The sequence below is a fragment of the Centroberyx affinis genome, unplaced genomic scaffold (assembly GCF_046629955.1).
Source record: "Centroberyx affinis isolate AG114_WGS23_722 - 3 ecotype Tasmania unplaced genomic scaffold, CSIRO-AGI_Caff_v1 ptg004451l_1, whole genome shotgun sequence".
Classification (NCBI taxonomy): domain Eukaryota; kingdom Metazoa; phylum Chordata; class Actinopteri; order Beryciformes; family Berycidae; genus Centroberyx; species Centroberyx affinis.
Window position 1 is genome coordinate 78,248 of NW_027282120.1, and position 13,364 is coordinate 91,611.

The following is a 13,364-nucleotide window of genomic DNA, read 5'->3' on the forward strand; positions in this document are numbered from 1 at the left end:
AACGGTGTGGTTAATTAATTTCCTGGATTCAAGCCACAGAGTATGTATTGCTTATTAGTCTGGAAAGTGTCTCTCTAAAATATGTCCTTGGGAAAAAAAGCCGTCTCCCCAGCCAGGTTCAATAAGAGCAGCGTCATCCATAAATTAGCTATTAGAGGTGAAGCTGTGGGTGAAATTGTCTTATGCTTAAAGGAACAGTTCACCCCAAAATGAAACTCTTGTCATTATCTACTCGCCCTGATGTCAATGGAAACATTGGAATGGAAACAACATGGAATACACAGCAAGTTGGCTACTACAGCTCCATGACCTTCAGACTTCTAGCTCCTGCATCATAAACCAGGTGTTTTATAGACAAACAATGGCACTGTGACTCGCCAGCTAATAGATAGTTCATTTAAACAGTTTGTTAGAAGGCTGAGACTCGACATGGGAGTGAATAGATAATGACATTTTGAAATTTTCATTGCTGGCTGAACTGTACCTTTAATTAATTTGGACTGATAGACCTATGAGACGCTTGAACGATGCCACCTTGACCCTGACCCCGCCTAGCTACGGTTACCGGGGCCGGGATTGCCGTGCCAACCTGTACTTCCTGCCGTCGGGTGAGGCGGTGTACTTCATCGCCTGCGTCGTGGTGCTTTACCACATCAACAACCGCACACAGCGCCACTACCGCAAACACACCGACTGCGTCCGCTGGTCAGTGCATATTGGACAGGATTTGTATATATCTAATCTATTGGCTGTATCAAAAGATTTGATAAAATGCAACTGTACTGATTGATTCCCATGGGGAAACTGGGTTGTTGCTGCAGCAAATAGTACAGCAATAGGATACAACAAAGAAAAATGGAATATAAAAAAAGACTATTGTAAATGAGGGGTAGTACACATAGCAACAATTACCATACAATAATGTAATAAGTAGAAATATTGAGAGTAAAAAATATGAAATATCTGAATTACAGCTTGTATGCAGGGTGTGCAAAAGAGAGTACTGAGCCAAAAAAATGAATGGAAAATATGCAAGAAAATATAAAAAAATCTGAAATCTATGCAGTGTGAATGTCATGATATATCCAGTATATGAGAACAGATGAAATCACAGATGAGAAAAATGTGGGAATGTGAAGAAACATTAAGTTTCTATATTGCAAGTTTATAGCATATATCCATGAGCAAAACATGCATTGTATTTACAGTAAATAATGAATCAAATAGAAATGATTTCTATTGATATGTTTTTTCTGCCTGCAGTCTGACCCTCCATCCTGACAAGGTGCGGGTGGCATCTGGCCAAATGGCAGGGGTGGATAAAGACGGCAAGGTGGGTATTGCTGTCATATCTGATTGATTGATTGATTTCTTTTATTTTCGTGTCATGCACACAAAGTGCCCAACCCTCATGGGTTTACAAGACACAAAAAAAATTGCAGTTGCAGCGGCCATAAATTTCAATACATTTCATTTCATACCATGATTACCGATTATTATACAGCTCGGTTTTAAACAAAATATTCTGCCTTCTCTCCCAAGCTTGACAAATAAAGTCTGCTACACAAAACGTTCCCTTCTTGAAACACAACTCAAGTTTTTCATAATCATCCAACCCAAAGCAATCAACATAAATAGAAGACTTTTTACTAAAAAGTACATCCCTTATGTCCTCATAGACAGGACAGTAAAACAAAAAAAACATATCATTGTACTGTATTATCATCCACTATTGGATCAAAATGTCATGTTTATATATCCTATATATATATATACATTTGTGTACATTTATACATACAACAGGCCTAAAACCCTCTCAACTGTTCTCTGATCTCTTGTGACATGTCTTCTATGATATGTTTAACCTTGTTGCAAACCAGTTTTCCCTTACAGAATAGTAAAGTGGAACTTGAACTTGAACTATAAGTCAAGTGTGTGTTCATCTGTGTGTTTCAGCCCCTGCAGCCTTGTGTTCACATCTGGGACTCGACCAGCCTGGTCACCCTGCAGCAGATCGGCCTGGGAACCTTCGAGAGGGGAGTGGGATCAGTCGCTTTCTCCTTCGCTGTGAGTTTAACCGACCGGCGTGTGTGACGTGGCGTTTAGAGCGCTTGAATTAAAGGCCCGTTCTGTTGAAAAAACGCAATGCAGGGAGGGGATGTTACAGATGGTGTCCCTTTTTCGGCCTATGTGTGGGAAACACTGCAGTCTAATTGCTGTCATCTGTGTTTTCAGGACTCTGGAGCGTTCCTGTGTGTGATCGATGATTCTAATGAACACATGCTGTCAGTGTGGGACTGCACCAAGGGAACCAAGCATGCAGAGGTCAAGGTAAAGAAATACCAAGAGACAGCGCGATGAATAATAATAATAATGATAATCATAATAAATATAGCCGCAAGCAGCCATCAGCAGGTCCAAGCCTCTGGGGCAAATGATTCGACAGTGAGAAATATAAGCTTGATTCATCATTGTGGAAAAGTTGCAAACAGAAGACTGAGATGGAACTGGTTTTTGTACAAAGTTAGAGTTGCAATAGTCCGTTTGAGATGATAAAGGCACAGTGAACACATCCAAATACCTCCTCTGGGACCTTAAACGACCTTATCCATCATCTAAACAACACAAATATACAGTATTTATCTAAACCCAAAGCTTGAAGCGATGACAACTATGAAATCTTTGCTGCTGCTGTATCTCAGCCGAGAGCCAAGAGGAGAATTTGCACTGAAAACACTGAAAAACTAAAAAGAAAACAAGCATTTTTGAGTTTATCCAGACGGTTTTGAAAGGGTTTCTTGCAGCTGGTAATGTACTTACCTGCCAGATATTGTAATAACTTGTTAAAATGTTATAAAAATATGATTCTAAATGAGTCTAAAATTTAATAAAACCCGATACTATGGTAATTTATCTGGTAATGTAACATATTATCACTTTAAATGAAAATTATGGATGGGGTGTTCTCTTTGTTTTTAATACTACACTCTGAAGATTCATTATCTGGCAATTTATTATATTTACAGGTTGTATTACATGTTTGAGTAGTTTTGGGATGTTAGAATTTGACAAGCTAAACATGATCTGACATTTAATAATGTTTATTTAGTGATGTCATAATGATTTATGACATTACACCCCTTATAATGTATAATTGCTGGTTAATGTGATAATGTGTTAGATTATCAGGGAAAAAAATATTACAATAACAGGTTTTATTACAATTGCATTATGAGGAGTGTAACTTTTTTCTTTTTTTCCCCTTTTTACATTATTACAGTATCAGTCTGTAGATGTCATTACATTATTTGGTAATTAATTTACTAACAGGTTTTATTGCATTTTTTGACTGGTTTAGGGGACATTTTATTACAATATGACAATTTATTACATCTATCATATCTGACATTTACTAAATTATCAGTCACTACAGGGTTTCATAATCCCAGAGCTGCTAGAATGTTCTGAACCCAGAGGAACCGTGAAATCTTTCAACTGAAGTTAAAGCATGAAAATTTAAACTAAACTGCAGTTAGGGGTTTTTCACATGACAGCAGCGACATGTAGGCCGTTCTGCAGCCAAACGCCCACTGTAGCTGCATACTGAATCTGTAGATGCTCATTATAAAGGAGGTCTGTTTGGAGAGATTAAAGAAGAAGAAAAAAAAAAAAGATGGAGGCAGTGTCTCCGCCGTGCTGTTATGGGCTTTTAGCCCAAAACTCCTCAACTTCCCTGAGAGCAATTTCAGCACGGCTGTCATGGCAACAGTGTAAATATTTTATACAGAGAATTTGTCTGGCTATGTGTGTGTGTGTGAGTGAGTGCGTGTTAACGTAGCAGCTGGGATGTATAGGCGGGTGCTTTAGCTTATATTTCATCTCATGTCCAGATTTTAATGTGCTGCTTTTGCAAGAACTTATGTTTTTTCAAACTTGCTTAGCATATGCATGATTGGCTATGGGAATCCAGCTCCATGCTGGACAGGCCAACGCTGACCCGCACTGTATAAACATACAAGTTCATCCAACAGGAGGAAGATAATTACACCCCCCCTCCCCTCTGCATAGCAGTGGAATAGTCCATATGCCGCATTACAGCACAGACATGAATGGGACTTTTGTGTAGAAATTATGTAGTTGTACTTTCTATACATAAAGTATGCATGGCCTGCTGTAGAGCTGCCAGTGTGAATATGACTTACATTTGCATATCCGGTATATATGCTTTAAACTGACATATTTGTTAAATTCATATTCTCTATTTTTATACACTCAGTTTCCACATTATTAGGTACACCCAGCTAGTAGCAGGTAGGACCCTCTTTTTGCCTCTAGAAAAGCTTTGATTCTTCATGGCCTGGATTCAACAAGGTGCTGGAAACGTTCTGATCTTGGTCCATGTTGACTCAAAGCGTCACTCAGTTCCTGCACGTTTTTCCTGTTCCACCTCAGCCCAAAGGTCTCTGAGATCTGAACTGAACTAAAGTCACTGTCACGCTCCTGAACGTCTTTATCCTGCTGGAAGTTTCCATTTGACAAAGGCTAGACTGGACCTGGTCAGCAACAATGTTTATGCTCCATTGGAACTAAGGAGCCGAATGTGAACTAAGAAAACATTCCCACACCATGACACCACCAGCAGCCTGTACAGGTGACTGAGGAGGTGAGGAGGATTCATGTTGTTAACCTGTTAGCATCACAGCAGAAACCAGGATTCACGTTGTTAGCATGTCAGGATTCATCAGAGCTGGCAAGGTTTCCCACTCAGCAATTGTAGCTTCATCTTGTTCTTGCTAGCTGACAGCATGGATCTTCTGCTGCTGCAGTCGGACCAGTTGTGGTCCTGAGAAGACCTTCTGCACACCACTGTTGCACTGAGCTGCTATTTGCTGTTAGCTTGAACCAGTCTTGTGCTTCTCCTCTGACAACAAGGTGTTTTGGCTGATGGTTGGCAGATGGTTGGATGTTTTGGGGGGTTTTTGGTACTGTAAACTCGATACACTTTAGTGCCAAAATCTCAAGAAGTCGGCTGCTTCTGTGATGCTGGATGCTGGAAGTGGCCTAAATCAGGCATCTTGCCCATTCTAATTTAGTCTAGTTTAGTCAAACAGCAACTGAACCTCTTGACTCTGTCTGCATGCTGTATTCTCATACTTTATTTACATGCAACTCACAGTCTGGAGGAACCAGCTGTTTGTGTAGAGATGATTACCTAATAGAGTAACCACTGAGTATATATTACATATATCTTGATATTTTTTTAAATGATTTTTCACTCATGTCATGCTGCATACATATACTGTATATACAGTATATTTTTTGGTTGTATTCATATTGTACGGTCATATTGCAGTTGTATTTTTATCATATGTTTTCCTTGTCTTATGTACTGCTGTTTTGCACACCCTCATAATGCTGTAATTATGAGGGTTTTTTCATACTTGAAAATGATGCATTTCTACTTAACATGTTGCCAGTGTCAGTTATGCATTTACTCTGTTCTTATTTATATTATGTTTTCTATATTCCTATTATTACTATTTTACTGCTGCAATAACTCAATTTCTCCACAGGGATTGTTTAAGTTTTTTCATATCTATTTCTCTCACCTCCTCGTTCTCCTTTCTAATTTCTTGCCGACATTTTATCCACAATCATAGCAACATTATTATACTTTCAGTAGCTTCAGCAGTTTAGCTAATAGTAGGTTATTTCATAGGTGTAAAAATCCCGTTAAACACTGTAATCATGCTAAACACAGGTCTGTGTGTGTGTGTGTTGTGTTTCAGAGTACCAATGAGGCCGTGTTTGCTGTGGAGTTCAACCCCAGCGACAGCACCAACATCATCACCTGCGGTAAATCCCACGTCTACTTCTGGACGCTCAGCGCTGGACAGCTCACCAAGAAACAAGGCATCTTTGGAGTGAGACACTTCTCTTTTATGCAGATATATATCAGGGTTTCTGTTAGAAAAAAATTGGTGCCGGTCCACGTGTCCTGGAAGATTTCAATGTCCCGGACAAATGGGAGAAATTCCGGTCAAATATTATCTGTGTTTATTGAGCTTAAAAACAATTGATTGGCAGGCTATATAAAGAATGACATCATCAAGGCATGTAGATTTATAATATTTTTTGTTGAAAAGTAGGCTACTTTTGCTTATACATCATATTCCAAATAAAATAAGTCCCGTCAATAGACTCACGTGCATAACGCTATCTCTCTCAAACACACACACAACGTTTCCATGCAAAATAGAAAAATAGGATCATCTACTATGAAAATTTGCACTTTACTTCGTTCCTGGCATGTATTTTGTTGCCAAATAGCCAAATGCTCTCACCATTACGCAACGTGCATGTCCCGTTAACCATGATAACACATTGCCAATTGGTAAATACACAACTGACAACCAAGAAAAACACAGTATGTAAAAAGCACAGCTCAGCAAAAAGTCATGAAAATAAACTGCAAAGGCATCTTACCTTCACCCAACACACACACACACACACACACACACACACACATTGCCCTTGATTGGTTAATACATTACGCTACATTCAAAACAATTTAGTAAATCCTCCCCAGTTGTGTCTCATGTTACTTAAATCAACTCACGTAGTGCAATATTTATTTTTACTTTACTGAAAGAGACTTAAAGCTACTCAGAGCTACTGGTCTGGAGACAGACTGGGAGTAGAACTCAACCTGTTGCTGTAACTCAGTCTCAGTAAAACAAGGAGCACAATGTTCCAATAATTGTGCTTAGAGGGAATTATTTTCACCGGACATTATGACCGGAGAGATTTAAATATGTCAAACTTCGACAGATTTTACCAGTAAAAAAACGGTAATTACCGGATAACGGAAACCCCGGTGCAGAGGAGTCAAGAAAGGCATAAGTTTTCGTTTTGGAAACACAAAGGTTTCAGCTTCCAGTAGATGCATTTGTCCAGCGTTTTCATTTTTGTTCTCCTTTTCCCTCTGTCAGAAATACAAGAAGCCCAAGTTCATCCAGTGTTTTGTCTTCAGCCTGACGGGAGACGTTCTGACCGGAGACTCTGAGGGAAACATCCTGACTTGGGGAAAGTCGGCCGCGGATGTCAAAACGCTCGGAAAGGGAGCCAAGGGTAACTACTGTAGATCATATTCACACTCTGTACCTGGAGTCACTGACTCAAACCTATACGCTGTGAAACATCTATATTAGGATTAGACCGATATATCGGCCCGATATTGGCCTTTTATTAAAAATCATCTTGTCAGTGTCATCTACTGCTGATATAATGTTTGTTTAATGCTTTTCTACCCTGCCATTTTCTCTGTTCTTATTTCTATTCAATTTCCCTTTGCTTTATCCTATTGCTGTTTAACACTTCCCATTCAACATTCAGCATTTCCCCAGAGGGATCATTGAATTCTATTGGCGACCAGTAGGAATTGCAACAACATTGATACAACTTGTCTCCTCTTAAGCTGATGATACACGAGCAAATGTTTAGTGCAAATTTGGGGCAAAATTTGCCGGAAATCGGCAATGATCATGAGCGTGGTAACTGACAAATTTGACAGTTTGAGGAGTGAAAATGGATGAAATAACAGATATTACTGCCATCACTGTTATCTTGACCCCATCTTTTCTACTGAAAATGTAATAATTTAATAATTTTATCAAGGTTATATATATAGGCCAGCTAGCTACCTAGCTGGGAACATAGGAATGACTCCACTAAATAGAGCAGAGATTCAACAGAAACGTCTAGTGAAAAGACGCAGAATACTGGAATAATAAAACTGCCTTGTCATTTGCTGTTCTGGCTCGAGAACGCGACTTTTTTAGCCTCCGTAGCCGAAACGTGTCGCGACGCTGCTCGCTCCATCGTTCCTTACTCCTCCTTTTGAGTCTTTCTCCCCGTGTCCCGCCGTCCCGCAGAGACCTTCCAGATCATGCGTCAGACCAGAGCGCACGAAGGCAGCGTGTTCACCCTGTGCACCCTGCAGGGCGGCGGCCTGCTCAGCGGCGGAGGGAAAGACCGCAAGATCATCCGCTGGAGCGCCGACCTGGCACCCGAGAGAGAGTGTGAGGTGAACCAAGCGATGAAGAGCGCTGACGTTTTTTTTTTGTTCAAATACAGAGAAAGTCTCGCTTTTTGTACTTAATATTATTATTATTTCTCTAGATTCCTGAGAAGTTCGGGGCGGTCCGCACCATCGCAGACGTGGATGGGGAGGAGCTGTTAGTTGGTACGACCCGGAACGCTATCCTTAGAGGCACCTTCTCTGACGGCTTTGTGGCCATAGTGCAGGTATGCAAATTACCTAATTATACCGTTCAATTTTACAGATAGGGTTTTTGAAGGCTGATATAGGGCTGGGCAATATATCGATATTATATCGATATCGTGATATGAGACTAGATATCGTCTTGGATTTTGGATATCGTAATATCGTGATATGTATGTTGTCTTTTCCTGGTTTTAAAGGCTGCATTACAGTAAAGTGATGTCATTTTCTGAACTTACCAGACTGTTCTAGCTGTTCTATTATTTGCCTTTACCCACTTAGTCATTATATCCACATTACTGATGATTATTTATCAAAAATCTCATTGTGTAAATATTTTGTGAAAGCACCAATAGTCATCCCTACAATATTGTCGCAATATCGATATCGAGGTATTTGGTCAAAAATATTGTGATATTTGATTTTGTCCATATCGCCCAGCCCTACTTACAGCTGAACATTTAGCCCACTTCATAGGAAATACCGAGATCTATATCGTGTATCGCCATTCACCCTAAAAATACCGAGATATGATTTTTGGTCCATATCGCCCAGCCCTAGGCTGATACCGATATTTGTGGATTGAACCTCCCAATAACACTCACACTGCTGTTAGACATCTTTAAATAGCTGTGATTGAACAATCATCACATGACATTTCAGCTCTAATAGTCCTTCTGATACTTTTTAGCATTGCCCACACACTTCCTTGTTTACTCTGCCGGCTGCCAGTCTTTTGTTGCTTCAGCTTGAAAGCGTTCTTCGACATCGGTGGATTCCCCGCTGTGTTTACAGCTTGTGTTCACACACTTCCTCAATTTGTGACGCAGGTGGGAGATATCGAAGCCTGCAAGAAATCCCATATATCCTACTTGTAATTAGGCTACCACTAAGAGGTTGATGTGAACATTGGCAGTTCGTATGTAAAGAAATTCTGATATCTTACAAAATCAGATGATATCAAACACACAGCATCTTCTACAGATATATACAGTATATCTATTGTATAGATTCAACCAGTATGAGTTTTTCAAGGCTGATATTTTTGAATAGAAGCTGCTTATAGCCCATATTGTGTCCGATATTCCCATTTACATCTTTAAAAAGATCTCAAAATTCCACATTTTCTGTGTTTCAACCAGAATGTTATTCTTCTCTGGGTGGAAAAGCCTCTGAAACAGCATTTAGACCATCATGGGACACTAAAACTCTCCATTGAAACCTAGGATAATTACAATGAATAAACATATTCATGCATACTTGTGTGGAATCTGATCAAAATGGTTAGGTGTGATCAATTCTACAATAAATATGTAATCAATAAAACTGCATCATATCAGAGGGGAACCACACTGACTGGACCAGATCTGATTTTTAATAAAAGGCCGATATCAGCCCCATATATCGGTCTCACCCTTATACACACAGCTGCTGCTGCAGTGAAAGTGATATATGAAAATATTTAGACAGAACAAGGAAGTAGCATTTAGCATTTCGCTTCCTGTAATCAGGTCATTGTAGATTGAACAAAATGAAAATGTAGAGCAACTGCACAATAGATTTTGTTGGTTTCACAATGGGTCTGCATGTGTGTGTGTGTGTGTGTGTGTGTGTGTGAGACAGGGTCATGTGGATGAGATGTGGGGTCTGGCCACACACCACTCCCAGAACATCTTCCTCACCTGCGGTCACGACAGACAGGTGTGCTTGTGGAACACAGAGGAACACAAACTGGACTGGTGCACTACACTGGAGGTAGGACACACACACACACACACACACACACACACACAATGGAACAATGGAGTGGAAGTTACGAAATGCAATTACTGTAACTGAGTAGCTTTTTTGTGTACTTGTACTGTTGTTTTTGAGTATTTTTCTGAAGTATGTTTTGACTGAAGTATTATACTTGAGTACATTTTAAAGTGGTAATCCTCATGTTCCTCATTGTTTTTATTGAGTCTCCATCTTTGTTGCTAAGCGCTCATTGCTGTGTTTTTGAGATCAGCTGTCAATCAAACAGTGTGGGCGGAGCTTGGGTTTTCTGTTGATGCAGTTTGAGTTTCTCTCTTCTTTGTCTGTTCAGTCATGGTGGCTATCGCTGCTCATGCCGGATTCACCAATGTGTTCTTAAGATAGATCTTAAGAAATGACATAAGAGGAAAATTTAGGAAGTTTTTAAGAAGGCTCTTAAGTGCAATTCCTCAATATTTTTTTAGTAACAGTCTCATTTCTTACGAATTGCTTTAATTTTCCAACTTTAGAACTTCTCAAAATAGGGCCTGAATTAATTCTGGTTAATAAACTTTAGGCTTACTGCCATTGAGGCTAGGAGACAAGGCTAGGAGGCTAGGAGACAAGGCTAGGAGGCTAGGAGACAAGGCTAGGAGGAAACCCAAAGTGCTTCCATCTACAAAACAATTGGGGAAAAACCTATTTAGAGCAACTAGAGCAAAGATTTAAACATTGGTTGCTGTTGGTAACTGTAAAATTTGCAGCTTATTTTCAGTAAACATGAGACAGAGGCCTACCTGGCCCTACACCAAATAAAGCTTTACAATAAATGTTCATCTTAATGGTAGGTGTAGGGGAACCTATGAAGACTTTGAACTATAACCTACTTGTCTAAAATGTGTTTAAATATATGATATTAGAGGCTTACCTTTTCACTGTAGGAGTTTTAAGACAGGTGAAGGGCCGTCTTAAAGTTAAGAAAAAAATCAAGAACAAATTTGAGAACTTTCATTTCAAGAATACCATTTATTCCTAAGTTTTTTCTTAGGAAGAAACATAAGAAGAAAGTTAAGAAAATATATAAGAACTGTTTTTGAGAATAGCATTTTTTCCTAATTTCTTTCTGAAGACTAAAGTTAAGAAAGAAATGGCACTTGAGAAGATTTTTTTTTCTTAAGAGGGTTTTGTGAATCCGGCCCCAGTTCTTCTTCTGTTTATTCCAAACAAACCGGAAATGTAAAACTCTGTTTGACCATGTTGATGAAGAGGGATGATCTGTACAGAAACCACCACTAACATGTCCTTAAAGTGTTTTTGATTCATTTGACTTCATTTGAGATTTTCACACCAGTGATTTTACTTATACTCAAGTAGAATTTCAGCAAAGCAACAGTACTTCTACTTGAGTACTTTGATCCCCTCTCCAGCCCTGACCCACATATTCTTAACCAGCACTGTGTGTCTCTTCCAGGAGTATGGACTGTGTGCAGACTTCTGCCCAAGCGGATCGGTGGTTTCAGTCGGCCTCAGTACTGGAAGGTAAGACGACACTCAAACAAAGACCCAGCAATATTTACACATGACACATTCAAGGGGCATGAAGTCATCTATGACTTTTATTTGTATAAGAGCTGGAAAGTGAGTTTTGAAAGCCAGAAATCTCAGCACCAAGTAATCGTCGGGTCATTATTGATCAATAACCTTATCAACAAGATAAATGATGGTCATTTTGTGCTGTGGGACAGGAAACCCCCTTCTTATTGCCGCTTCAGTTTACACATTACAAATAATAATTAACTGGTTAATTCAGGTCATCAGGGTCATTCATCATTTATGGCCATGTGTCAAGATAAAATGAAACTTTAACGATCCCCAGGAGGAAATTGGGTCATTGCAGCTGTAAAATAGTAACAGGATATAGCAAAGAAAAAAGTCTTAAGTAGAAAGGCATGAAAGAGAAGTATGGAAAAAAATAGGAAATAATGAAAATATGTATGTGTGACAAGGTTGTGTCGATGGTTTGGAATGAACAGCTGGAGACGCGATATTCTAGGGAGCTCTTTCTTTAATATCAAGTCGACTTTGCTCGAGTCCCAAGTCAGTCTCAAGTCTTGAGGCACAAGTCTCAAGTCAAGTCCCAAGTATAAATGTAGATTACCAAGTCCAGTCCAAGTCAAGTTCATGTCATTAATGTCAAGGCTCAAGTCTAAATGTAGAACAGCAAGTCAAGTCAGAACAAATCAAGAGTCCAGTATCAATTTATTATCTTAAAGAAAACTAAATATCTAGGACTTTTCAATGCAATATGGTTTTAATAGGATAAAAACTTGGTAAGAGCATCATGAGTTTGATTTCTATAATCAGTTTCAACTTCAATAAATTCAATCATTCCATACAAATTCAGAAAACAGAATTTAAATTCAGTCGTCTGCTGGAACAAATCTCATCACTTTCAATCTGAGTCATTTACACAAACACAAGATCTCAAGTCAAGACTTTAGAAACCTTTTCAAGTCATCAAAGTCAAGTCCCAAGTCACCAGAACCCAAGTCAAGTCAAGTCTCAAGCACTTAAAACTGTGACAAATCATCTACCTGCTGCCCAGTTCAGTCATCATTCCTGGTGTATTTCCACCTCTCTGCCTCTGTCCTGTTGTCCCTCCTCTCCCATCCCCCCCCCCCCTGTGACAATAACAGGTGGCTGGTCCTTGACCTGCTGACCAGGGAGGTCGTCTCCGAATCCACCGACGGGAATGAGCAGCTGTCTGTCATGAGATACTCCCCAGGTCAGAGTTCACCGCCGGTCGCTCTGTTTGTCTAACCGCTGTCAGAATTGCAGCCAAATCGTAGTTGGGGGTCAATGTCATTCATTCGTGTTTTACAGCAAACGAAAATGTCGACCACAAACCAGAAATCGAGCAAAGTAGTCGTGTCCTGTTGTGATATTTTCAGAGTTGTGATCACAAAATGACTTATGAGAGGAAAATTGTTAAGTGTTCGATTTGTTTGAAGTGAATATATCACTCCCTACATTTGACTACAGCTATTTCCTTGTTGGTGACAAAATTCAGGAAGTTAAAGTAATCAAAACCCTGAGTTCCCATGTAGTATTTACCATCTGAAAGCTGAGGTGAACAGTATTTTCTGTAGTATTTACCATCTGAAAGCTGAGGTGAACAGTATTTTCTGTAGTATTTACCATCTGAAAGCTGAGGTGAACAGTATTTTCTGTACTATTTAACATCTGAAAGCTGAGTGAACCGTATTTTCTAGTAGTATTTAGCATTTGAAAGCTGAGGAGAATTTCTATACAATATTGAATAAAAGGCCAATATTAGCCTAAT

General features: G+C 39.4%; 1 protein-coding gene across 2 annotated transcripts in view; it reads left to right on the plus strand.

The window, feature by feature from the left end:
* The window catches only part of eml3 (EMAP like 3), a 50,896-nt gene that overhangs the window by 33,083 nt on the left and 4,449 nt on the right, over window positions 1-13,364 (plus strand). For both annotated transcript variants that reach the window (XM_071544073.1, XM_071544074.1), the window contains 11 exons: window positions 556-705; window positions 1,264-1,333; window positions 1,957-2,067; window positions 2,236-2,331; window positions 5,790-5,924; window positions 6,993-7,131; window positions 7,935-8,086; window positions 8,182-8,307; window positions 9,908-10,039; window positions 11,493-11,560; window positions 12,718-12,806. In XM_071544073.1, the coding sequence (XP_071400174.1) occupies window positions 556-705; window positions 1,264-1,333; window positions 1,957-2,067; window positions 2,236-2,331; window positions 5,790-5,924; window positions 6,993-7,131; window positions 7,935-8,086; window positions 8,182-8,307; window positions 9,908-10,039; window positions 11,493-11,560; window positions 12,718-12,806 (1,268 nt within the window). The remainder of the gene's footprint in view (window positions 1-555; window positions 706-1,263; window positions 1,334-1,956; window positions 2,068-2,235; window positions 2,332-5,789; window positions 5,925-6,992; window positions 7,132-7,934; window positions 8,087-8,181; window positions 8,308-9,907; window positions 10,040-11,492; window positions 11,561-12,717; window positions 12,807-13,364) is intronic.